The 26,338-nt window shown below is 42.3% G+C and overlaps 1 protein-coding gene across 2 annotated transcripts in view; it reads right to left on the reverse strand.

The window, feature by feature from the left end:
* The window catches only part of ascc3 (activating signal cointegrator 1 complex subunit 3), a 654,593-nt gene that overhangs the window by 17,179 nt on the left and 611,076 nt on the right, over window positions 1-26,338 (reverse strand). For both annotated transcript variants that reach the window (XM_085997711.1, XM_085997710.1), the window contains exon 38: window positions 3,274-3,425. In XM_085997711.1, the coding sequence (XP_085853837.1) occupies window positions 3,274-3,425 (152 nt within the window). The remainder of the gene's footprint in view (window positions 1-3,273; window positions 3,426-26,338) is intronic.

Consider the following 26,338-nt stretch of genomic DNA (forward strand, 5'->3'; position numbering starts at 1 on the left):
TGGTACCTGTCACATACTGTAGATATATAGATCTTTTGTAAATCTCTTTCTTTTTTGCCCCTTTTAAATTGACCCATAGCACTGTTATTCACGGGTGAGCAGATCATCTGTCTGCTCTTGTGATGCATCGGTAATATTCCATCAACTAGGGAAAAGGGAATAGTTAGTTACTGACGCAATAGTATCAACACTATGGGCTGGATATTCATTGAGGAGGCGTGTAGGAGACAGGACTACAACTTTCGGGGTTGTAGTCCCGCCTCCATCGAGTTGTGGCCAACCCACGCGATTTTCACTTGATTGACCTTGTTGAGCCCGCAGGCCAGTTGAGGGCCACCCGGCAACAGGTGACATCACAGATTGACATTTCATCTGTCAAAAGCTTTTGACAGATGAAATATCAGCGTTTGACAGCTGTTTGAAGCTGTTAAACACTGACAATCTGTACTCCAAATTAATTTCTTCTTCTCAGGCTGATTTAGAGATCTCTCCAGAACAGAAAGCTGAATGCTGCAACTTTTGACAGCTCGCGGCCATTCTGCTTTCTGTGCCGGTGAGATGAGGGACTCCCGAGACCTGAAGGAAGGAAGGCTGTAAAGGTAAGTAAATGTAAGTAAAACTTCTTTAAACACTTTACACACACCAAACACACTTACCTCTTCACTCATGCACCCAGCACTCACCTGAACACCGGACAGCTCGAACCCTCCAAGCCCTTCAGCCCGACGGCCCGCCTCGCTAACTTGGCGTGGTTTGGAGCCATCGGGAATCCCACACTTCAGCAATAAAAATAGGGATCAGGCTAAAAACTGCCTGTTAACTACCTGTTAACAGGCAGTTAATTGGCACTAATCCCCTTCCCGCCTCGGGGAGGCGGCTCCCAGCACAGGTCGGGTATCCGCCTCCTTTGAAACTGGCATGGAGGCGGGTTGGGGGCAGGATGGGTTCGTGCCCCCCGATTTCGAGATTTTAACCCCCCACGCGCCTCCAATCCCGCCTCCACGGCCCAATGAAAATCCTGCCCAATATATGTTGCCTGGCCGATTAGATGGCAAAATTGAAATTCCTGATTAAAGAGGGAGTGAGATAGACTTAGTATTAAGAAAGTTGCAAATAATCACAATTGGTGCTGTGTAGAGATCTAACCAATAAAATAAATGAGAAAGGCTGAATGACCGTATCTCATTCTTTCTTTCCCTTTGTCTTAGGATGAGGCAGACAGGACTTTACCCTCGAGCATCACATTTCTAATACATCACACTATGGAGAGGAAAAGGGCAGGATGACCTCTGTACTTGCTCACATAGATCAGTTGTTGATCTCAGCCCTGCCATAAAGAGGTGGTGCCAAAGGGAGGAAGGGAAGGGAATCATCAAGCGATTCACTCTGGCGTGCTATCGAATAACTCCTAACACTGGCTCCAAGAGCAGTGTTGGCAGAAACAGGTGAGCAGATCATCTGTCTGCTCGTGATACATTGGCAGGCCAGAGGTATAAAGAATAGGAGCGGAAACACCAAAATAAGAGGAGGAAGGGCGACGAAGTTATGCAAATCTCCCAAAGACTGGTCATGGCTGAATGTCTGAAAAAGTACCGTATGGTCTAGATGTAAAAAGCATCAATGTTGCGCAGTACTGCACCTCATCATTGAAGAGAATTACTTCAGGTTTTCTAACACAACACTGCTTTCCTTAAAGGGAATTTAACTTCATATACTGATGCAGGAACAGGAATAGCCCATTCAGCCCCTCAAGCCTGTTCCACCATGCAATTAGATCATGGGTGATCTGTACCTCAACTCCATTTACTTGCCTTTGTTCCAAATCCCTCAATACCCTTACCTAACAAAAATCCATTGATCTCAACCCTGAAAATGTCAACTGACCCAGCACCCGCGACCTTTCTGGAGGGAGGGGTTCCAGAGTTCCACTACCCTTTGTGTGGAAAAAGTGCCTCCTGATTTAACTCCTAAATTGCCTGACTCTAATTTTAAGATTGTATCCTCTTGATCTGGATCCCCCCCCACCAGAGGAAATAGTTTCTCTGCATCTGCCCTATCAAATCCTTTTATCATTTTAAACACCTCAATTAGATCATTCCTTAACCTTCTAAACTCAAAAGAATACAAGACAAGTTTGTGCAGCCTGTCCTTGTAATTTAGCCCTTTAAGCCCTGGCATAATTCTGATGAATCTGTGCTGTACCCCTTCCAAGGCCAATATATCTTTCCCGAGGTTCGGTGTCCAAAACCGAATGCAGTACAGATGGAGTCTGACCAACTGAAGCATCATCTCGTCACTTTTGTATTCCAACCCCCTTGAGATAAAGGCCATTAGTCTTCTTGATTAATTTTTGTACCTGTGCACTAGCTTTTAATGATTTGAGTACATGGACACCTAAATCCCTTTGCTCTTCCACAGCTCCTAGTCTCTCACCATTAAGAAAATATTCCGATGTGTCTTTCTTGGATCCAAAGTGGATGACCTCACACTTTCCCCACATTGAACTCCATCTGTCACAGTTTTGCTCACTCAGTTAGTCTGTCTATGCCCCTTTGTAACATTTGCAGGATTTATTATCAAACTGGATCATTAATAATAGTAAAGTAGCTTCATCCAAGAATAGAATCTAGGAATATTGTGTGACCTTCTTAACATGTTAATAAACAATAGCATGTTAATATGAGGTGTCACTGTTAAAATCTCTTTTTAAATAACATTCTCGCTTGCACAGCAAAAGAGACAATCTGGTTACTTTGTCTGCAATCTGTGGGAGGTGTAAGTATTTGATACAAATCACAGTTAATCTCTTCAAAGCTTGATCCCCAGAGAATTTCTTATGGGATTTGTTAAAAAGTTTTCATTACTCGTGATCACCAGAAATACATTCACTTAGGAGTTCAGACAAAACAAATCATATTCAAAGAATCATTTTAGATTGCCAGCATTTCATTTGTGTGTGGAAACAGTACTTGTTTTCTTATGCCTTTATTATCCAAAAGCAGACGAGTTAAAAGGCATGGTTATGCTAATCTTTGGTGCTTTTAATTTCTCTGGAGTATGCTGCTCCTTCTTCTATAGTTAGAACCCTTATATACAAAAAAAATTGGAAACAGCCAGAGGCTCCTCAGTATAACCATTCTTAATATATATCACATTCTTAATGTAGTTGTAATGAATAAAAAGATCAATGGTATTTTTTATGATGATAAGACTTGTCCCAGATACTGAGAGAGTTAATTTAAAAAGCGCACAATAAGTATCTGTAGTGAATACCTGAAGAGGTAGAGGTGTTGTTGCTCAATGTTTGGCAGGGTGAGCAGAGAGGAATCGTGTACCCATCTGCCTTGAATCACCATTTGAATCAGGTTGATTATGTTCAGTGCTGTAACGAGCCAGCCATTGTTTGCTGCCACATCCAGCATAGCCTAAATAAAGGAGATAGAGAAGACAGAAAGAAATCAATTAAGTAACAACGTGTGATCTCGAGCACATTATGTTGGATTTGAGGATAACAAGAGATTGATAACAAGCCAATTGGTGACCTTTTGATTCCACGATTTCTATTAAAACTGAGATATTACCTAGAAGCACTTAATTTAATAAATAACAGTAAATATCAGTACAGTGAACAGTATTTGAGCTCATTCTACAAATGTCTTTGCTGTTCTGGAGTATTTGCTCCTTGGTTGTTGCCTGAATTGTTCTAATGACAGCAGCTCTGATGCATGTACCATGATGACTTAACCCAAACCATTATGACCGTAGCGCTGGCGCTTCCACTCTTCCTAAGCACCCCCGCCCGCTTCCCGCCCCCCAACCGCCAAGTGCCTGAAGCTACAATTCAGTGATAATCTCACTCACCTTTATATCTGCACCGGTGGAAGTGAGGGTGTCCTGACTTTTTATCACTTCTCATGTTTGATACTCATACAAATTTCTTCACAATTTTAAAGAAATATTTGTCAGAAGCCAGCACCCTTTATTGTGGCGATGTAAGAATACTCAGAGGTTACAATATTTTCTTCCCTGAGTAAAGGCCTACTTCACACACCATAGATATCTTACCAACAATTAACAAAGTTAAGTCTAAAGCATAAATTGTCAATTTCAGATACTGTTATCCAGGTGCCACAAGACAAGTACAGGTAAAGTTTATGATGTGTCATGTCTGATTAGCGTGCGTGAAGTGGACCCAATCGATTGGAAAAAATGAGTGGCGATCCATTACACCAAATTCTACCCATTTTGCGCTGGGTTAATAGCGCGCAAGTCATCTGTCCGCCCACATAAAACAGGTGTCCAAGGTTGCTAGGGTGCGCTATTTATGGTAGTAAATTTAAAGTGCCCGAAATTAAGATTTGTAGCTGCATTCTGAGGCTATTTCTGAATCTTTTTTGTTTCTTCCTAATTTAGTTTGGTCAGAAGGTTTTGTGTCAAGTATCTTGGCAGTACTACTTTTTATGTCCAGGATATTATGCCAGGTGTGGGTCAGTACATTTAATGGTGGATTACTCACCAGCTGATTGGTGGCCTGATCAGAAAGCTTATGTCATAGTGTTCTTCCTGTCCCTTATTTAATGGTCTCCTTCCTTTACTTTCAGTTTCTACACTTGGATGTGACACCAAGTGATTAAATGGACTGTCTAGTTAGGGCATACTTTCCACAGTTTTAGCACCAAAATGGGAATATATTTTATTTGCTGGTAAAAGAAATGCACATTAAAGATTTGACCTTGACAACCTTTATCACCTCTTCTTGTTGGCCCGAAGCTTTCGGCCAATCTCCTTCAAGAGTCATGTAATCAGATCAAGACAGGATAATGATTTTAGTTTATCAATGCAAATAAAAAGGTCATCTTGTAGACCATGGCGTGAGTATATGTAACTGATCGAGCTGCATGTTGCATTATAAAGACAGAAACATAGTTGTTTAATGCCTCTAAAGCTTAGAAACACAGCTTTGCTGCCCTCACCCCTCAAAGTTACCCATCAGACCAAATACTCCACTAACAACAACACAGTATTCCTCAATGTATCTGGAAGTGGGCCTTTATGAAGTTCAGTTTTTGGCAAGTGAAGCTTCACTCCAAAAGGCAAGATGCAATGTGGCAGGTCTTTCAAATAAGCAACTACTGGTATGCTCTGTGAATGTTTATTTGAATACATTTAACTATGATTAAGTGTGACAAAAGCATTACACAGAAAGGCTTAACATGTATAGCACATGAAATATACAATCTGTTTAATATATTACTAGTGAATCCCCATCGACACAGCTCACAGTACATTAGTGGAGCACAAGGCTGGAAGATGTAACTGCTCTGCATTCTTGAACTGAATGATGGGTTCACTTGCATGTTCGGTAGCAGTTGAAAACATTCAGTCTGTTTAATTGACTGTCAATTAACTAGTTAGAGGAAGTGTTGGTATGTTCTTTGCGGGAGGGAGCTGAAGCATGCAGCATTTTTTAGACTGCTTTGCATGCATCAGAAAAAGAACCAAATGCAGAGGCAGAAAGTTCAACTTACCCTAATTGGAATAACCATTGCTAAAATGTTGAAACTTTCTACCTTTATGGCTGGCTTGCTCAATTTATTTTTTGTTTGTTTCAACTTACTTGTCTGTTGTCCTGTAGCTCTCAAGAATGTGGAAGTCTGAACTGGGGATCACTCAGGTGGGAAACATAGAAGATAGGGGCAGGAGTAGGCCATTCGGCCCCTCGAGCCTGCGCCGCCATTCAATGAGATCATGGCTGATCATCCAAATTCAGTACCCCATTCCTGCCTTCTCTCCATATCCCTTGATCCCTTTAGCCTTAAGAAATATATCCAACTCCTTCTTGAATATATTTAATGAATTGGCCTCTACTGCCTTCTGTGGTAGAGAATTCCACAGGTTCACCACTTGCTGGGTGAAGAAATTCCTCCTCATCTCTGTCCTAAATGGCTTACCCCTTATCCTTAGATTGACCCAATCAGATGTGGTAGAGTAAACTTGCCTGGTAAACTTGTGTAAGGTTAGAATAAACTTTCCTATGATTCAGAGATAGGAAGTTGGCATGCACGATACTATATTTCAAATTGTGAAAGACTTCAAGAGGACAAGTTAGCAGAATGGAGACAGGTGGCAGATGCAATTTAATGTGGCCTCATGACCAAACTGTGAAGAAACACATTTTCTTAGGAAAAAACAGGAATGAAAGCGTCCACGCAAATGGAAACACATTGAAGTGTGTTGCTGAACAGGGAGGTCCAGGGACTCAACTATTTAATTATCTGAAGGTGCAAGTGCAGGTAAAGTCATGAACAGGCCAACGGTATTTTGTAGTTTATAAATAGGGGCATGGAGTGCAAGGGTAAAGAAGTAATGATAAATTTGAACATATCATTGGAGTGCTGTGCAGAGTTTTGGGCTCCCCATTATAGAAAGAATATTAAAGCCATGGAGAGCATACAGTGTAGATTTGCCAAGAAGGTGCCAGGGATGGGAAACTATAGACTTCAGTTACTGGAACTATTTACACTGGACAAGAGAAAGTTAAGTGGGCATTTGAAAGACATTTTTAATAACATGAAGGGTTTTTATAGGGTGAATAGGGAAAGAGCATTTCCTTTAGTTGAGAAGTCAGTGTTGAGGGATCATCAATTTCATGTTGTTACGAAGAAAATGATGCGAGGGATCATGCAAAAATTTCTGTATGCAGAAGGTTGTTGGAATATGGAATGCTTTATAATGGGGACTGGATGAGGCAGAGACCATTACATATTTTAAGGGAAAAATTGATAAATATTTGAAGGAGTGGAAAATACAGGGCTATGGGGAGAGGGTAGGGCAGTGGATTTAGTTTTGCATTATTCTAGCAACGAGCTGGCACAGATACGATGTGCATAATGGATTCTTTCTGTGCTGTAAACTTCTATGGCAGATATCCCATGATAAATCCTATGATATGTTTATATAGAATCATAGAGTGGTTACAGCACGGAAGGCGGCCATTCGGCCTGTCGAGCCTGTGCCGGCTCTCTGCAAGAGCACTTCAGCTAGTGCTGCTTCCCGCCCTTTCTCCGTAGCCCTGCAAATTTCTTTCCTTCAGATACTTATCCAACTCCCTTTTGAAAGCCGTGATTGAATCTGCCTTCACCACTCTTTCAGGAAGTGCATTCCAGATCTTAACCACTCGCTGTGTAAAAAAGTTTTTTCTTACGTCGCCTTTGGTTCTTTTGCCAATCACCTTAAACCTGTGTCCTCTGGTTCTTAACCCTTCTGCCAATGGGAACAGTTTCCCTCTATCTACGCTGTCCAGATCCCTCATGATTTTGAACACCTCTATCAAATCTCCTCTCAATCTTCTTTGCTCCAAGGAGAACAACCCCAGCTTCTCCAGTCTATCAAAGTAACTGAAGTCCCTCATTCCTGGAATCATTCTCGTAAATTTTTTCTGCACCATCTCTAAGGCCTTCACCTACTTCCTAAAGTGTGGTGCCCAGAATTGGACACAATACTCCAGTTGGGGCCAAACCAGTGTTTTATACAGGCTCGTCATAATTTCCACACTTTTGTACTTTATACCTCTATTCATGAAGCCTAGGATCTCGTAAGCCTTTTTAACTGCATTCTCAACCTGCCCTGCCACCTTCAACGATTTGTGCACGCATACCCCCAGGTCTCTCTGCTTGTGCACCCCCTTTAGGATTTTACCATTTAGTTTATATGTCCTCTCCTCATTCTTTCTACCAAAATGCATCACTTCACACTTTTCTGCATTAAATTTCATCTGCCACGTGTCCGCCCATTTCACCAGCCTGTCTATGTCTTCCTGAAGTCTATCACTCTCCTCCTCACTGTCCACTATACTTCCAAGTTTTGTGTCATCTGCAAATTTTGAAATTGTGCTCTGTACACCCACGTCCAAGTCATTAATGTACATCAAGAAAAGCAGTGGTCCTAGAACTGACCCCTGGGGAACACCACTGTATACCTTCCTCCAGTCCGAAAAACAACTGTTCACCGTTTCCTATCACTTAGCCAATTCCATATCCATGCTGCCACTGTCCCTTTTATTCCATGGGCTTCAACTTTGCTGGCAAACCTATTATGTGGCACTTTGTCAAAACGTCTTTTGGAAATCCATGTATACTATGTCAACTGCATTACCCTCATCAACCCTCTCTGTTACCTCATCAAAGAACTCAATCAAGTTAGTTAAACACGATTCGCCTTTAACATATCTGTGCCGACTTTCCTTAATTAATCCACACTTGTCCAAGTGACTGTTAATTTTGTCCCTGATTACTGTTTCTAAAATCTTCACCACTACCGAGGTCAAACTGGCTGGCCTGTAGTTGCTGAGTTTACCTTTATACCCTTTTTTGAACAATGGTGTTGATCATATAATGCACAATACAGTAAACTTTTGTTTAAACGGCACTTAATCATCCGGAATACTTTAATAACCGGCAAAATAGATAACCGGTAATCTTGCCGAATCCATCCAGCACTCATTTTGCCGAGTCTCCCGCAGTGGCCGAGTTAGTCAGTGGTTTTTATTTTTTGATTGGGTTAAAAATTGCCTTGGTAGGTATACCTCTCTGTTATCCAGAATTTTTCATCAACCGGCACCATCCTGGTCCCATAGGTGCCGGATAAGAAAGAGTTTACTGTATATTATTCTGCTGCCACAAAATCTAATTGTTAATAAGTAAAGTGAGTTTTGGGTCAGAGTTTAATTAGTTGTTTGCTGTAGAACTGTGCAAGGTGAGGTAAATCAGAGTTTAATTGCTGTTTTGATTTACAGAAAATATTAAGCAGTAAGCTTCACTGGTCTCATAATGTTTCTGTATGAAATAAACTTCCGATAAAGCCATTCTGGTTTAAACACTGGATGAAAAAGGGCTGATAGTTACAAACCATTTACATGGAAATAGGGTTCTGAAATCTTTTGAATAGTTTAAGAGATTTTTCTTGTCCACACAGATTTCTACAATTATGACGTGCTTTAGGACAGATCAGAAAGACTCCTGCACCAAGCTATTCTTGGAAATTGTGAACTGGTCAGAATTGTGCAGCTTATGACTATAAATATTGACTTGAGATGGACTCTAGATCCCTAGTGGAGCATCAGAAACTTGGGAACAGATTTATGTCTGAACATCCCTCTGAAGAAATGGAGGGTAATAAGGTTGAGATTGCTCTGGCAACTAAAGAAGTGAGCATTGCTGTGCCCTTATGTAGGATCATACAGAGTTTACCGGACTCCATCCAGACTGTAAAGGGCAGAAATGTTTAAGGATAAAATGTTGAATACTGAAAGTGCATTTAGACTTTTTGCAACAATTCTTTCATGATGGCCTAAATTTTAAATATACTGTGAAATTTGCCTGACCCAAAATTTGCAAATATAAGGGGCAACTAGAATTACCAAGTCCTTCATTATAAATGCTGGATAATCCATAGAGTTACATAGGACAGAGAGGGAGATAACATTTCAAAAATCAGAAACCCGATCCCAACCCGCCCACTTTCAGTTTTAATGGAGGCGGGTTGGGGGGCAGGCGACTAACCTGCTCTCCAGAGGCGGGTCCGTCATTTAAATATTTTAATGAGGCTGCGTGACTCAAATCTTAGCAGAGTTTCACTTTTAATGCCTACGAAAGGTGGGAACGGCTGGGTCGATTAGTTAAGTGCCAACACTGATTGTGGGCTAGGAGGAGCAGGAGTGTGTCCTCCCGACCACCCAAGCTAACCCAAGTCCTCCCTCCCTGCCATCCGATCTCCCCCACCGCCCCAAGACCTCCAATCTCCCCCGACCCCCACAAGCTAACCTTTCCCCCCCCCCGCCGCGATCCGATCTCCTCCACCATCCCACAACCTCCAATCTCCCCCAACTTCCCCAAGGTCTCTGATCTCCGTCCGACCTTTCTGATTTCCCCAAGGCCTTTCCAATCTCTCTTTCCCCCAGCCTTTCCGATCTCTTCCTCCCTTCTCTCCACTCCCCGGCTGCGGCCTGATGCTACAGGCCTTTCCGTACGGCAGCCAGCCAGCTTCTCAATCTGGCTGTTTGCCGGCCGGGAAACTGAGACATTTAAATGAAGTCCTCCCATTAAATTTGGCAGGATCTCCGGGTTACCCACATTTCTGGGTTTCCTGGTTGCTACGACCCCCTCATAAATATCAGGACCATCGGGTCTACAGCACAGAAACAGGCCTATTGGCCCAAATGGTCTATGCCGGCATTTATGCTTCACATGAGCCTCCTCCCACCCCTCTTCATCTAACCCTTTCAGCATATCCTTCTATTTCTTTCTTCCTCATTTGCTTATCTAACTTCCCCTTAAATGCATCCATATCTGACCCATTTTTCCAAAAGGAAGATTGACACTGGGACTCATAATGGCCAAAAGACATTTAGTGAAAAAATGCTGAGCTTCAGTCATAAAGCTGACTAATTGTAAATCATAGTTAGAGCTCACATAATGATCCCATACTTCATGCAAAAAAATCAGCCACATTCGGGCTACTACCAAAACAAAGGCCAGCCCACAAACTGAGTTTAAAATTGTCACCAGGGCTTACCCTCTCATGAATATGGCTGTACAGAATACAGACCCTGATACTTTTAGTTCCTGTGTTAAACATAGGAATATGAGTACCACATTTGAGAATGGTGGAATTATGGTTAGCTGCAATTGAAACATTGCATTGAAAGTCATCTTCTTACTACTCGAGATTGATAAAGTGGAGAAATTATGCAGTTATGTAATCTCCTTTATCATTATGTTGTCTGTATCACGGGCATATTATATTTGAAATAAATGTGAAATATGAAAACTGATTCCCACAGCATGGAAGAATAACGCTAATATATAATTTTAAAGAAAATATCACACATCACACTTGTCACCAGCAGTCAGGAACTGCTGAAACTGATTATTGCAAAATCAAACCTAATAATATAGCAGTTACTTCACAGTCAGTTAGTAATAAGTTTTTTGTGTTTTTATTTTTACTTGAGGTGATGGGAAGGAAGTGGCGAGGGGGGGGGGGGGGGGGGAAGAAAGAGGAAAGAAATAGTGATGCTTCCAAGTTCCCTGATTGGTGGGAGGGCACAACAGAATTCCTCGGTGGTAGTGGCAATCCCATATTTAAGTTCCATGTCAATAGTGGGCAAGGGGGAGATTCCTTGATGGTAGGCACCACATTTGAGCTCAAACTGTTTGATAATAGTGGGAGAGGGGAATTACAGACAGTCTCTGGTGATAAATTTATTACATTTGTTTCAAAAGTAATATGGATTCTTTATGTATAGATAATGCAACATAAAATAAATGATACGTTTGTGTTAACTGCCGGCTTAATAAAACCCCTGTCCCATTCTGCCCTCAATACTGTCAATTCCCCCCTCCCCCGCCCCCCCCAAATCTTCGGACCACACACGTTTCTGGCCATTCAATACAAATTCTGTAACCTACTGAATGTTTCCCTGCAGTACCTTGCTTAGTAGTCACTTTAGCACAACTTTGTGCTGCACTTTGGCATGTTCACAAACTGGGCAATAGGAGAATTAACGTATTTCTTCGAAATGGCAGCTGGCTGTTGGCATGCATAGATCAGCAACATGCAAAGAGCACATTTGAGACACTGCAAGCTCCACTCACTGCTGTACATATTAACATTTCAGTAGCCCAAGCTATTTAATCAGATCTTGCAGCTTTTGTTAAAGGACCTGTCTGCTAGAAGAGTACCTATTTTAAATTTTAATGAAATGCTCAGCTGTCCCCTATAAGCCTTTTATTCTGCACCATCCTGTTTATTTGCAAGTCCCGGCTTATAGGTGTAAAGGGTCAGTGATTAGTTGAAAGAAGCAATTTTTTCTCTGCTTACTGCACCCAGAAAAATTGGTTATGTTTATACACAGCAGCTCATTCAAAAGACATACAAGGGCTGGTTCAAGGTACAGAAGTTTATATTAGACTGTATATGTAATCACAACCTGAAGGAGACGCATGAGGACTGCATTTACTTAAGGCAAACAAGCCACCAAAATCCTTTTTAAACAGAGGTATTGTTTACACATGCAAGAGACATTTCAATTAAATTTTGCTGTTTTTTTCTTTAAAGATACTGGCATGACACCCAGCCATTCCTTGTCCATTGTCTGTGTGTTGTGTCACTGGTAACTTAATGCCCTATTTATACTGCAGAACTGTTTCGAATGGAAGCAGTTCCACAATATGGTGTGGCTGCCTGTGCTCCAAGTTCAGTTGGCTTATTCTGCAAGTGGATTTATAGCATCTGCCATAACACTAGAACAACTCCTTATATGCAGTTACTCTAACGTTTTATGTATGACTTTACACCCCTGCCTGAGGATCTTCCTGGATGTTCAGGGAAGGTCCTACAGGCAATCATAGTCACTGTTCACAAAATGATGTGAGTCATTGGAACTCCTCAATGTGTTGATTCGCAACCCTCTTTCCATTCTTGGGTACCCTCCCCCCCACCATTTCTCCATCAGTGCGTCTCTTTGTTCTTGTATTAAAGTAATGCATTCTCTGATTCTTAAAATGAATGGAGGGAAGTACAGTAGGTACAGGGCACAATTTGAAATTTGCAGATGACACGAAACTTGGAAGTATAGTAAACAGTGAGGAAGATAGTAATAGACTTCAAGAGGACATAGACAGGCTGGTGGAATGGGCGAACACATGGCAGATGAAATTCAACGCAGAAAAGTGTGAGGTGATACATTTTGGTGGGATGAATGAGGAGACGCAATACAAGCTAAATGGTACAATTTTAAATGGGGTGCAAGAACAGAGACTCCTGGGGCTGTTTGTGCACAAATCTTTGAAGGTGGCAGGACAGGTTAACAAAGCAGTTAATAAAGCATATGGCTTCATAAATGGAGGCAGAGAATACAAAAGCCAGGAAGTTATGCTAAACTTATATAAAACACTAGTTAGGCCCCAGCTGGAGTATAGTGTCCAATTCTGGGCATCACACTTTAGGAAGGACATGAAGTGCTTTGGAGAGGGTACAGAAGAGATTTACTAGAATGGTTCCAGGGATGAGGGATTACAGTTACGCAGATAGACTGGAGAGGCTGTGGTTATTCTCCTTAGAACAGGGAAGGTTGTGAAGAAATTTGATAAGAGTTGTTCAAAATCATGAAGGGTTTTGATAGAGTAAATAAGGAGAAACTGTTTCCAGTGGCAGAGTCGTCGGTAACCAGAGGACACAGATTTAAGGTAATTGGCAAAGTACCAGAGGGGATATGAGATCAGGATTATGGTCTTGGCCGTGGACAAGCATTTTTGAACAAGATAAAGGACGGAAAAAAAGTTAGTGGTTTGAATAGCTGCCGAAATTGTGACTACACAGTGATTATGAATGTCCCCCTGTATTTGAGCCAGTCAACAATGTTGGCAACTAGCTTTGAAGGAGTTTCTGAGCCTGACTGTGTGTGTGAGAAACATAGAAGATAGGAGCAGGAGTAGGCCATTCGGCCCCTCGAGCCTGCTCCGCCATTCAATGCGATCATGGCTGATCATCCAAATTCAGTACCCTGTCCCTGCTTTCTCCCCATATCCCTTGATCCCCTTAGCCTTAAGAAATATATCCAAATCCTTCTTGAATATATTTAATGAATTGGCCTCTACTGCCTTCTGTGGTAGAGAATTCCACAGGTTCACCACTCTCTGGGTGAAAAAATTCCTCCTCACCTCAGTCCTAATTGGCTTACCCCTTATCGACCCAATCTCTCTTCATACGTCATTCCTGCCATCCCAGGTATCAGTCTGGTGAATCTTCGCTGCACTCCCTCCATGGCAAGAACATTCTTCCTCAGATAAGGCGACCAAAACTGCACACAATACTCAAGGTGTGGTCTCACCAAGGCCCTGTACAACTGCAGCAAGACATCCTTGCTCCTGTACTTGAAACCTCTCGCTATGAAGGCCAGCATACCATTTGCCTTCTTAACCGCCTGTTGCACCTGCATGCTTACCTTCAGCGACTGGTGCACAAGGACACCCAGGTCTCATTGCACTTCCCCTTTTCACAATCTATTGCCGTTCAGATAATAATCTGCCTTCCTGTTTTTGCCACCAAAGTGGATAACCTCGCATTTATCCACATTATACTGCATCTGCCATATCGCCCAACCTGTCGTAATTGTATTGGAGTTTCTCTGCATCCTCCTCACAGCACACACGCCCACCCAGCTTTGTGTCATCTGCAAACTTGGAGATATTACATCTAGTTCCCTCGTCTAAATCATTAAAATATATTGGCCTAGAAATTCAGTTGGCTGCGCCAGCCGTTAGCGCCTTAGGAGGAGTAGATCTCGAGCGCTAGGCGCTTAGCGCCCGGGCGCAGCGCGATCTGCGCCTTGCCCCAACTTCAGTAGACATTTAGCGCCGGCGCAAAGTCATTGCGCGCGCTCATCTGCGCGCGCAGATCATGACGTCATTTCGTCGTGCAAGCCCTTTGTGCGCCCGGAACCGGAACTTCACTCGCGCCGCCCCATTGTGCGCCTGGCGGCCCGAACGACTGTGAAGTGGAACGGTACACAGCCGAGGCGGGCCGCGGGGAGCGCAAATTAAAGGGCACTCCTGCAGTAGAAAAGGCAGCCGTTTTGCAACACTCCTTCTTTGGTGGGAGGAGGAGGAGGAGGAGGAGGAGGAGGAACAACAAAGTGATGGAGAGAAGCCCTCCCCAAAAACACAAATACACTAGTCTCGGCCTGTCAAAAAAACAAATCCACCCTCCCCCTTTAAGAGCTCACCGGAGCCAGAGTGTCTGCCGGCAATCAGCAGCTCGCCGCACCTGCACTGCGCCCAACTTCCGGTGTTAGCGCCCCGGGCTGCCGGCTTAGCGCCTAATGATAGTCGTGCATCGCCTGTTTTAGCGCAGCAGCAACCTCTTAGGGCGATGCAACTGAATATCGGTGAAGTGGCCTCGACTTTGCGCCGGGCGCAAACTTTAGCGGCCGCCCGACTTTACTGCCCCAAAAGTGGCTATAATGAATTTCTAGGCCTTTGTGAATAACTGGGGTCCTAGCACCGATCCCTGCAGTACCCCACTAGTCACTGCCTTCCACTCGGAAAAAGACCCGTTTATTCCAACTCTTTGCTTCCTGTCTGCCAACCAGTTCTCCATCCAAGTCAGTACCTTACCCCCAATCCCATGTGCTTTAATTTTGCACGCTAGTCTCTTATGCGGGACTTTATCGAAAGCCTTCCGAAAGTCCAAATACACCACATCCACTGGTTCTCCCTTATCTATTCTACCAGTTACATCCTCAAAAAATTGCAATAGATTAGTCAAGCATGATTTACCTTTTGTAAATCCATGTTGCCTTTGTCAGATCCTGTCACTGCTTTCCAAGTGCTCTGCTATTACATCCTTTATAATGGACTCTAGCATTTTCCCCACTACCGATGTCAGGCTTACCGGTCTATAATTCCCCGTTTTTTCTCTACCACCTTTTTTAAATAGTGGAGTTACATTAGCTACCCTCCAAAGTATGTATTTAATTGGTCTAGGCTTCGGGAGTCCATCATTCAGCTGGCACAGAAAGCAGAATGGCTGCGATCTGTCAAAAGTGACAGCCTGCAGCTTTCAGTGCCGGCGAGATTTCTAACTGAGTCTGCGTAGACGGACTCAGGTTAGAAGTAAGACTGTCAGTGCTTGACAGCTTCAAGCAGCTGTGAAACACTGATATTTCATCTGTCAACACGTCTTGACAGATGAAATTTCAGTCTGTGACGTCACCTGTTGCCGGGTGGCCCTTAATTGGCCTGCTGAGCCCGCTGGGCAGGCTCAACAAGGTCAATCAAGTGAAAATCGCGTGGATTGGCCGCATCTCGATGGAGGCGGGACTACAACCCAAAAGTTGTAGTCCCGCCTCCTTCCCGACTTCTGAATGAAAATCCAGCTCAAAGCCTTCAGGCTTGTTTTTTTTTTTTAACACTCTTAGAATTATTGTTTACTGCGGCCGTGTTTGATTTACACCATTGATTTCTCTGACTTCCACTTTTGCTTTTCTCCTTCCCCTCTTTTGCTTCTATCCTTGCTTCCCTTTCCTCTGTCTCCCTGCACAGGTTCCCAACCCCCTGCCATTTTAGATTAAACCCTCCCCAACAGCACTAGCAAACACTCCCCCTAGGACATCGGTCCCGGTCCTGCCCAGGTGCAAATCGTCCAGTTTGTATTGGTCCCAATGTCCCAGGAATTTGAATCCCTCCCCCTTGCAACATTCTTCTAGCCACGTATTCATCTGAAATATCCTTCTATTTCTACTCTGACTAGCACGTGAGGGAGCTGAATCCTCATGAATGCTAATATCTGTTGTACTGCAGGGCTTAGTAACTTGTCTAAGTTAGCTATGGCCTACAGGTTAGATGCCCCGCCCATCTGGCCCATGAAGCCACAGCAACTTGGTTTCTATTTGTGCTTGTATTTCTTTCTCCTCTGGTTTCTCCTTCAAAGCCACAAATAATATCAAAAGATTGAAAGTGCAAGTTGAAGCACTTTATCATCATTACCTGAATATAAAGCTCTGTTGATATCTGTAGCTTGAGATATATTCAGATTAATAGAAACATTCATTAAATTTTAGATGTGGCCCACATGGATCCATGGTACTAAGTGTTCCAGAAAGACAAAAAGTTTGGAGACTCCTTTCCTGTTTCATGCACAAGTAGTTTGTCACTAAGCGAATGGCCTGCAACTGAGCAGGTGCTGTACAAAGGCGACCAAAAGGGCTGAATGGCTTTTTCTATGTCATATTTCCTCAGGTTAATGATGCTTCTTTGTAATTATTTGATTTTTAAAAAGGGTCCTGATGATGACATTTGCTCTTTTACAAAAAAATGCAGCTGGCAGTGTACTCTCGTTTAACAGTGTTGTCAGAGGATATGTAGTAATTAATAAATGATTACAAAGCCTTTGGTTGTTGTAACTTGTGCAATTGTCTGTTGTTACTTTATGAACCTTCATCCTGAAAGGTTACCAATCAGGAAGCTCAGCTGCTGTCTAACAAACTTAATTAATCAAAAAGTCATTTCCTTGCCGTAACTATGACTAAAAAGCGCTTGAAGTATGCCAGCAAACCTACAAGTTAATCAAAATGCTAATGCTGTACAAATTAAAGTTGTGATTAACATTTCACAGTAGCTGCTTGAGCAAATTGATCACACAAATGGGTTACGCATTACTCATTTCCTCCCAGACTGAAATGGGAAAAGGTTTGTCATGTGCTGGAGATGGATTGCTCGCAAGCATTGTATTGTCATTAAATTGTCACAAGGCTCACAGAGCATTTTAGACACTGTTAGAAATTCCACTACATTTTTTCTCTGTCTCAACAGCTGTTATTTTTGATTCTCACAGTAAACAGATCTGTATTCAGCTCTTAATTATGAAAAGCACATTATGATGCTGAGAATCCTTTGGGTGCTTGATAACCATTGTGTGCTCAAACATGCATCCCAGCTCTGGATTTACAAGGATTGCATTCATGTTCAACAAAATGGTGATGTCTTTATTAAGCAGTCTGATGGCGGCCTGAACAAAAATGATTGCTAAAACCTAGAGACCAATCTAAACAGTGGGATTGTTAGCAAGTTACATTGTTGGGAAAGTAGAAAGAAAAGCAAATGGCACAGTAAGTTGGTACTGGAATACAAAATACTGCCGAGTGGTAGGACCTCTCTCCTGCCAATCCCCACATGGCAAGTTGAAGGCTGACTACGTTACCTCAGGGAGGGAGTGGCCTGTTAAAAAGTAGCACTAGCAAAAGCCTGGGAATGGGTCACCTGCCTGCCCTCTCTGTCTGGGGATGGCGTGGGAAGATCCAAGCAGGGGAGGAAACAATACATTATAAAAGCCAAATTTGTAGTTTTTCAACGAAAGAGAAAAGCAGGCAACCAGCAAACACAGGAACCATTTTAGCAGCTTTCACGAAAAGATAGTAACAATAAACTATTTAACTTCTACGGTCAGCTATCATCCCAATTTTTTTCCCCATCACAACAAATATCAATTTTGGCTCAGTGGTAGCACTCTCACTGCTGAATCAGAAAGTTGTGGATTCAAGCCACGCTCCAGAACTTCAGCACATAATCTAGACTGACACTTCAGTAATGACGGAGTCCTGCACCGTCGTAGGTGCCGTGTTCCGGATGAGAGGTTTAACCAAAGCCTCTGAATGGGCTTAAAAGGCACATTTGAAGAAAGGAGGGAGATTTCCTGGTTAACACGTATTCCTCAAATACCACCACCAAAACAGCCATTTGTCTCATTTGCTGTCTGTGGGACTTCAAAAGCAATTAATCGGCTATGAAGTGTTTTGGGACAATATTCAAAATGTCACCGTACTCCAAAAGTAATTCATTATATGTGAAGTGCTTTAAGATGGTATAACAACACAAGGATTATATATATATTTTTTTTAATGAGTATTTTGGATTCCTCAATCTACCTTCCACTGCTTCCTTCACTGAAGTTTTTGCTATGAAACTGTTCAAAACCAGGTTTATTGCTAGCTCTATAAGGGGCTTCCTTTCTTAATGAAAGTGTATTTTTTTCCCCCAAGTAAGTTGAAACATATTAAAACTTTAGGGTACAGCATCACAGTGGTATTCACTGGTCCATTCTCTTGTGGGCTTAAAAATATGACCATTATTGTGGGCGGCATTTAATCACTCACATGTATGGGCTGTGAATGGATGAACTTGGCTAAGAAAATAACAACTCTACGGGTAACTTCAGTGATCCTTTACCCCATGCTCTAAAAGCTCAGGCTGGGGAATTAGCATAATACCATGTTGCAGCCTTATCCCTTCAAATGCGGATCCCTATTGAAAGAACAGCATTGCTTAATTTACTCTATAGCTTCGCTCTCCTCTTTAGTAACCAGAACCATTGTTGACATATGTGGGGAACAGAGTGACAACAGTCACCACTAATTGTGTGCCAGTTAGTAGGGGGGGGAAAATCAACAACCCTAACTTCTGTCAAAATGTTATTAAAATAAAAATGTTCTCAGAATGGACTAGAGTATGTGTAGAACAGACTGTTTTGTAATACTCATGTAGACAGAAACAAAGTGAAGTAAAGGCTATACTTGATTGAGGTTGATGGCATCTGACAGTTGGAGGTGATCTTCTGAAATTCATTACATAGGACATACAGCACAGAAACAGGCCATTCAGCCCAACCAGTCTATGGTCCACTGCAGTTTATGCTCCACTCGAGCCTCCTCCCATCTTTCTTCATCTAACTCTATCAGCATAACTCTCCATTCCCTTCTTCCTCATATGCTTATCTAGCCTCCCCTTAAATGCATCTATACTATTCGCTTCAACCACTCCATGTGGTAACGAGTTCCACATTCTCACCACTCCTGGGTAAAGAAGTTTCTTCTGAATTCCCTATTTGATTTCTTGGTGACTATTTTATATTGATGGCCTCTAGTTTTGCTCTTCCCCACAAGTGGAAACATTCTCTCTGTATCTACTCTATCAAAACCTTACATAATTTTAAATACCTCTATTAGGTCACCCCCTCAGCCTTTTCTTTTCAAGAGAAAAGAGGCCCAGCCTGTTCATCCTTTCCCGATAGGTATACTCTCGCATTTCTGGTATCATCCTTGTAAATCTTTTTTGCACCCTCTCCAGTACCTCTATATCCTTTTTATAATATGGCGACCAGAATTGTAGGCAGTACTCCAAGTTCTCCCTCGTGTTAGTGGATAATGTTGAGGTAGAGTACAGGAAGCTTTACTCAGCATCTAACTGCGTTATAGCTGCTCTGAGAATGAGTGATGTTGACACTGAATGCGAAAAGTTGCAGCATTCACCAGCACCAACATTGTGCACCTTTGTTTGGTAAAGAAAGAACTTGCATTTATATATATTGTATTGCAAGAAGATGGCCTATTATGCCAATTTTCTGGATGCAATATCCTGTTAGGTAACTAAATGGCCCAGCGTACCTTAACTCAGAGATGCTTAATGGTCTCATTTGTGAAGCAACTCCCAGTTTGAAATTGCAATGGCCTGTTATACAGGCATGCAAAGGTCACTCTCAAATTGCGAGAGCTTAAAAAAATGTCAGTTACCTTCCATGGCCCATACCCTTTGTCCAGTGGCAGCTTCTCACCCAACACAGCAGCTTTTCCCACTTGATGTATTTTGGCCACTACACAGAGCGCAAAGGTAAAAATCGGAAGTTACAAAAATAATGCGCAATTTATTTTGTAAGCTTCAGATTTCTTCAGCTGGTCCCTGCGCAGCAGCCAGAGTTAAGTGGGGAAAAACTACCATGCAGGGATGTAACTGGCAAGAGGAAGCAATCTCTGGGGAAGAAGTAGCCATGCTAATCATATAATCTTACAGCACACAAGGAGGGCATTCAGCCCATCGTGCCTGTTCTTTGAAAGCTTTTCAATTAGTTCCACTCCTCTGTGCTTTGCTTTCCCCACAGCACTACAATGTTCTCCTCTTCAAGTATTTATCCAATTCCCTTCTGAAAGTTACTATTGAATCTGCTTCCACCACCCTTTCAGGTAGTGCATTCCAGATCATAAAAACTCGCTGCGTAAATTTTTAATTAAAAAAAAAAATGCATACCTACTTGCTCTGAAAACCACTCATAAACATGGGGCTTTCAGAGTCAATAGACAGTGCTCCTCCTGGCTCCACATTGAGGCAAGTATAAAACAAAGCTTATATTTTTGATGCGGCCACAAGCAGTCCCCTCAAGGGCCGTTGGTTAGGATGCATGTTGGTTAGATAATGCTGTGAAGCAGCCCGGTGACTGCTTCCCTGTGCATTGCTGAATTTCCTGGAGGAGTCCTGAAATAGGAATTAGCATCTTCATTTATATACACAAGGGGCCTACAGCCTGTTTCAGGCGGGTGTCGTGTGAAAAGCTAATTTAGTCAATTTTAAAATGCACCATCACCCCCCAATTGAGATATAAACACAAAAAAATTACAAAATATATACAAGAAAATAAAATTGGTGAAATATTCAGTCTCAAATGTGTACTTGCCAGAGTATTAAGCCTGGGGGAACTTTTACCACTAAGCAAATGCATTCTGCGTTAGCTGTGGGCACTGATGAAGATGAAGCATGGTTAGATCTGGATGCTTTTGATAAGTGTGAGGCCAGCAGAGCACATCAGAGCCCTCACTTCAGTTTGGCACAGCTAAAGGTTATTTTCATCAGACAACAGGATGGTGGCTTTTCTTGGAGTAAAATGCGCATGCTTAAGAGAAATAAGTAACTGACAGGAATAAAATAGTAAAATATAATATAATCTTTTTAAAAATCAATGAAATGTAATATATATCAGATACTGTGAAATACATTCATTTATTTCTGTAAACTATGACACTTCTTAGTCAGAATAAAAAAGGAATCATAACGACCTTGTAACTCGCTGCCTGTTAATGAATTACTGCAATATACTATATGATTTTTCTGAGTTTTATGTACTGTGTACGATCAGGCTATAAGAAATGGACATCAAATGTGTCCCTTCCCCCTCTAATGGGACATCTAGCTTTCAGCAAATTTTTCTCACCTAAAGTCCCTAGTGTTTGTCTGCATTAAGTTCTTCTGACAAATGTTCAATTAATAATTTCAGGCATCTGAAAAGCTAATTTGGCCAACTTCAAAATGCACTGTACGTGAGACTTGTATATGCATTTGTACAACGGCGATTTGTTCAGACTCTAGGAACAAGAAATACAATGAAATAAATATTATGCACATGTATAAACGGTTTGAAGCGTAAGTGTTGGATAAATGAAGGTGAACAGTTAGGAATGTCAAAGGGTAGCTGGTTTTGTAGAAATAGAGGGTGCTGGGAAGTGAGTTAAAGGCCACATGAATCAACAGTAGCCTGATTTTAAGACAGAACAATTTCCACAGTCTGACAGAAAAGAGACATTTATAAGCACAGGACATGCATGGACAATTAGTAGCAGATACGTAAGCTTGCACTTCAGTTTTTCTGTGGCGTGATAAACAAGGCGATTCCCTGGACAGCAGTTAAGAAAGCCCTGCGCACACATCTTTTATGAGGTAGTTGGTTTCCATGTCACTGCAGCTGGCTGTAAATTATGCTAACTATTCTACACCTTTACCCTGTTCTCTGTTTCCAAAATATGCCTCTTCCTTAGCTTCAAAGGTGTCAATTTCTAAATAACAGTCCAACATTCAACACTACACACAGTGTAACAGATTTAAAAGTAAAATGTATTTGAGTGTTGTTTCCATCAGTTATTAATGTAAGAAAAGGATTTGGAAGTATAAAATGGTGAAGATGTTTTATACTTGCATTGACTTTTATGTTTGTGTATGCTGAAACCATTCATTTGGTTTAGTATCCCCAAATTAATCCCATTTCTGAATATAACATGCGTGCTACCTATAATCGCCACCAGTGCTTTTTTTTGCGGGAAACATAAAGTAGATTACAAACTAAACTGATTCCCATTTTCCCAATTACTTGTGTGTCATATGATGTTAGTTATTAACATTTTCAGTGAATTTTCATCAGCAGCAAAAAAATAATTGAGGCTCCAGCCATAATCCCAATCCTTATCTGCTATCATCTTACACTGGCAAAATTGATTTTTGCTTGTGTTCTATTTTTCAACTTATTATACTTCCATATTGCTAGTAGCAGTATGTGAGGAGTTAAATCTACGTCACCTAAGGTTGCTCAAAAAGGAGAGGGAATCAGCAGCTCACCTCCAGACATTTTGGCATTGGTACTGCTTATTTATGCAAGGTGCTGGAGCTGTGAACAATGAGCAACCTTCAGGGGTCAGTTAACTGGAATGGTCACATTCATTGACAAGCGTCTTAGGCCAGCAATACAGATCATTTCCATTTAACATTAATGAATAGCTATTCTGGCTAAATTAAATCATGAGAAGTATGTTGTCTACCCACAGTTCTAAGGGCATACTCCAGGCTAGAGCCTCTGTGATTGGACAGCTCAGTGGGCATAAAACTCTGCCATAAAATGGCAGTGCTCTGAGGTAGAAGACCAGTCTCTCTCAGTCAGAGTTGTGTGGACTTCACAACCAGTTATAAAATATAGTCATATATGATAGCAAAATACTGCAGATGCTGGAAATCTGAAATAACAACAGAAAATGCTGGAAATACTCAGCAGGCCAGGCAGCATCCATGGAGAGAGAAACAGATGAAGGGTCCCAGACCTGAAACGTTAACTCTGTTTCTCTCTCCATGGATGCTGCCTGGCCTGCTGAGTATTTCCAGCATTTTCTGTTGTTATATAAAATATAGTTTGCACTTTAAAGGCTGAGCCATCTTAGCTTCGAAGGATTAAGTGAGAGTAAGTGGGTTTCTGTGTTAAGAGTTCATGTGTACAATATTCCTTATCCCTACCTGAGGATTACCCAATTTCTTGAAGTTTCATTGCATTGTACTAATTTTTTTTAAATCTAGCTTTCTTTTGGTAGGAAGCATAACTTCAATCCATTTTTGGTTTTGATATATTGGAAATTTGAAAAGTGGCACAGATCACATAGAAACATAGAAGATAGGAGCAGGAGTAGGCCATTCGGCCCTTCGAGCCTGCTCCGCCATTCAATGAGATCATGGCTGATCATCCAAATTCAGTACCCTGTCCCTGCCTTCTCCCCATATCCCTTGATCCCTTTAGCCTTAAGAAATATATCCAACTCTTTTTTGAATATATTTAATGAACTGGCCTCCACCGCCCTCTCTGGCAGAGAATTCCACAGGTTCACCACTCTCTGGGTGAAGAAATTCCTCCTCATTTCAGTCCTAAATGGCTTACCCCTTATCCTTAGACTATGACCCCTGGTTCTGGACTCCCCGGCCATCATAAACATCCTTCCTGCATCTAGTCTGTCCAGGCCCGACAGAATTTTATAGGTTTCGATGAGATCCCCTCTCAAATCTTCTAAACTCCAGTGAGTATAAGCCCAATCGACACAATCTCTCCTCATACGTCATTCCTGCCATCCCAGGTATCAGCCTGGTGAATCTTCGCTGCACTCCTTCCATGGCAAGAACGTCCTTCCTCAGGTAAGGCGACCAAAACTGCACACAATACTCAAGGTGTGGTCTCACCAAGGCCCTGTACAACTGTAGCAAGACATCCTTGTTCCTGTACTCGAACCCTCTTGCTACGAAGGCCAACATACCATTTGCCTTCTTAACCGCCTGCTGCACCTGCATGCTTACCTTCAGCGACTGGCGCACAAGAACACCCAGGTCTCTTTGCACTTCCCCTTCTCCCAATCTATTGCCATTCAAATAATAATCTGCCTTCCTGTTTTTGCCACCAAAGTGGATAACCTCACATTTATCCACATTATAGTGCATTTGCCATGTTTCTGCCCAATCACCCAACCTGTCCAAATCACACAGCAAGTTGGTGTATTAATGAGCTATAGCATACAGTGCTGTAAATTGGGTGTGCACTTACAATTTCCAACATGGTGAATCTCAGACAAATTATCATTTAATGCTTTTTTTTTAGAAAAAGTGCCATGTAACAGGATGCCTCTTGAATACTGTTGCAATATTGTTTTATTAAATGAGATTCTTCATTTATATTTTTATAATTTCTTTATTACATGTCAATACAGCATAACTTGTGTCATGTAGTAAAGCCACTGGTTGTGATTTATATCTTGAATCCATTCTTTTCCTGCTATCTTTCTTTTAAATTTATGCTTTATGTCTGGACATTTGCTAAAGTGTGACATCGCTTTTATGATTTACTAAACAATGTTCAATTTGATGTTTACATACATACATCACTAAAATGGTAATTGATTCCCTGTGTGTTTGTATGCAAGTGTAGTGTATGTGTGTATAACACCAACCCTGTCATGCCCTCAGCGGGCTGCATTTCCTGTTCCAACCCATCTGCTGGTTATCAATTCCTTCCCTCCAACCCCTCCACTGACTTTAGTTCCCTGTTAGAGGCTACCCCTCTCATGATTCATTTCCTCTTTTATAGTAAACCTCCCTTTCTGCATTTTCCATCGCACCGCCTCTCCCCTCCCACTCGTTGTATTTCTTCATCCCTGATGGTTGGATGTCCCATGCCACAATCCCCCTACTAGCCCTTCCTCAGCACTCACCCCTCGCTGGCTGAACTTTCTGGTCAATGACACTCCCCCAAACCCTTGTGCTGAGATTTCCCAGGCAGAGAGGCAGTCCACTGAAGGGCATCTCCTCCTGTGTCCATCCCCCATTTCTCCTCCTTTCCTGTCTCCCCCACGCATGCTCTGTCCTCCCTCCTATTTCTTCCTTTCCTCTCTCTTGCCCTTTCTCCCTTCCCCATCGTAAATCCTACTCCAGCCCTCCTTTCTTCTCCCCTCCTTCCCATCTTCTCTCGTATTTGCCTCCTTCCTTCCCCCCATCCACCTCCCCTGCCCCACATTATCCCACCCTTCTCTTGCTGTAATTATACCTTCTTGCCAGTGGAAGTGTTGCGTTGTCACCACTGGCAGGAGGGTGTAATTACAGTTTCAAACAGGCAATTTCTATTATAAATGTAGGAAATGTTCAATGGAAATATAAAAACAAGATCAGAATGTATGACTTTAAAAACATCTGCACATCCTGGTCCAACTATCTCAAGCCCTATAACTCCACTTCACCTGGGGATTATAGTTGGTCTGGGCTCTCCATATGCAATGCCATGGGTGATCAAATATATATAAAACAAATGATATCTTAAAGTCATGTATAACATGCACATCACAAAGACCACCTACTACCCCATCTGTAACATTGCTGTTTCCACCCCTATCTGGGCCCACCTGCTATGGAAAACCTCTGCCATGCCTCTGTTGTCCTACCATGCTCCACTCTCCTTGCTCATCTAAAACTCTGCTACATTCATCACATCCTGGCAGCCATCACCCCCGCCCTCTGTAGCCTAGTCCCTCAACACCTCAAATTTAAATTTGATCCTTGTGTTAAAATCTCTCCAGGGCTTGACTCTCTCCATCTCTGCAACCTCTCTAGCACTAAAACCTCCCTGTAACTCTCTGTTCCTCTGACCCTGGTGTCTTGTGCATGCCCTGTCCCCTTTGCTTCACCATTGGCAGCAGTGCATTCTGCTGCATAGACCCCACACTCTGGAATTCCCTCCCTAAACCCTTCCTCTCCTCCACCTCCCTCTCTTCCTTAAAACCCACCTCTTTAACCAAGTTTTTAAATCACCCCTCCTGATCTCTTCTCTCCTGTTTTTTTCCCCTTATGCCTTTGTGAAGTACCGTGGGAAATTTTCCAATGTTAAAAGC

This window comes from Somniosus microcephalus, chromosome 9, assembly GCF_052327205.1.
Source record: "Somniosus microcephalus isolate GS21.2 chromosome 9, FLI_Smic_1.0, whole genome shotgun sequence".
Classification (NCBI taxonomy): domain Eukaryota; kingdom Metazoa; phylum Chordata; class Chondrichthyes; order Squaliformes; family Somniosidae; genus Somniosus; species Somniosus microcephalus.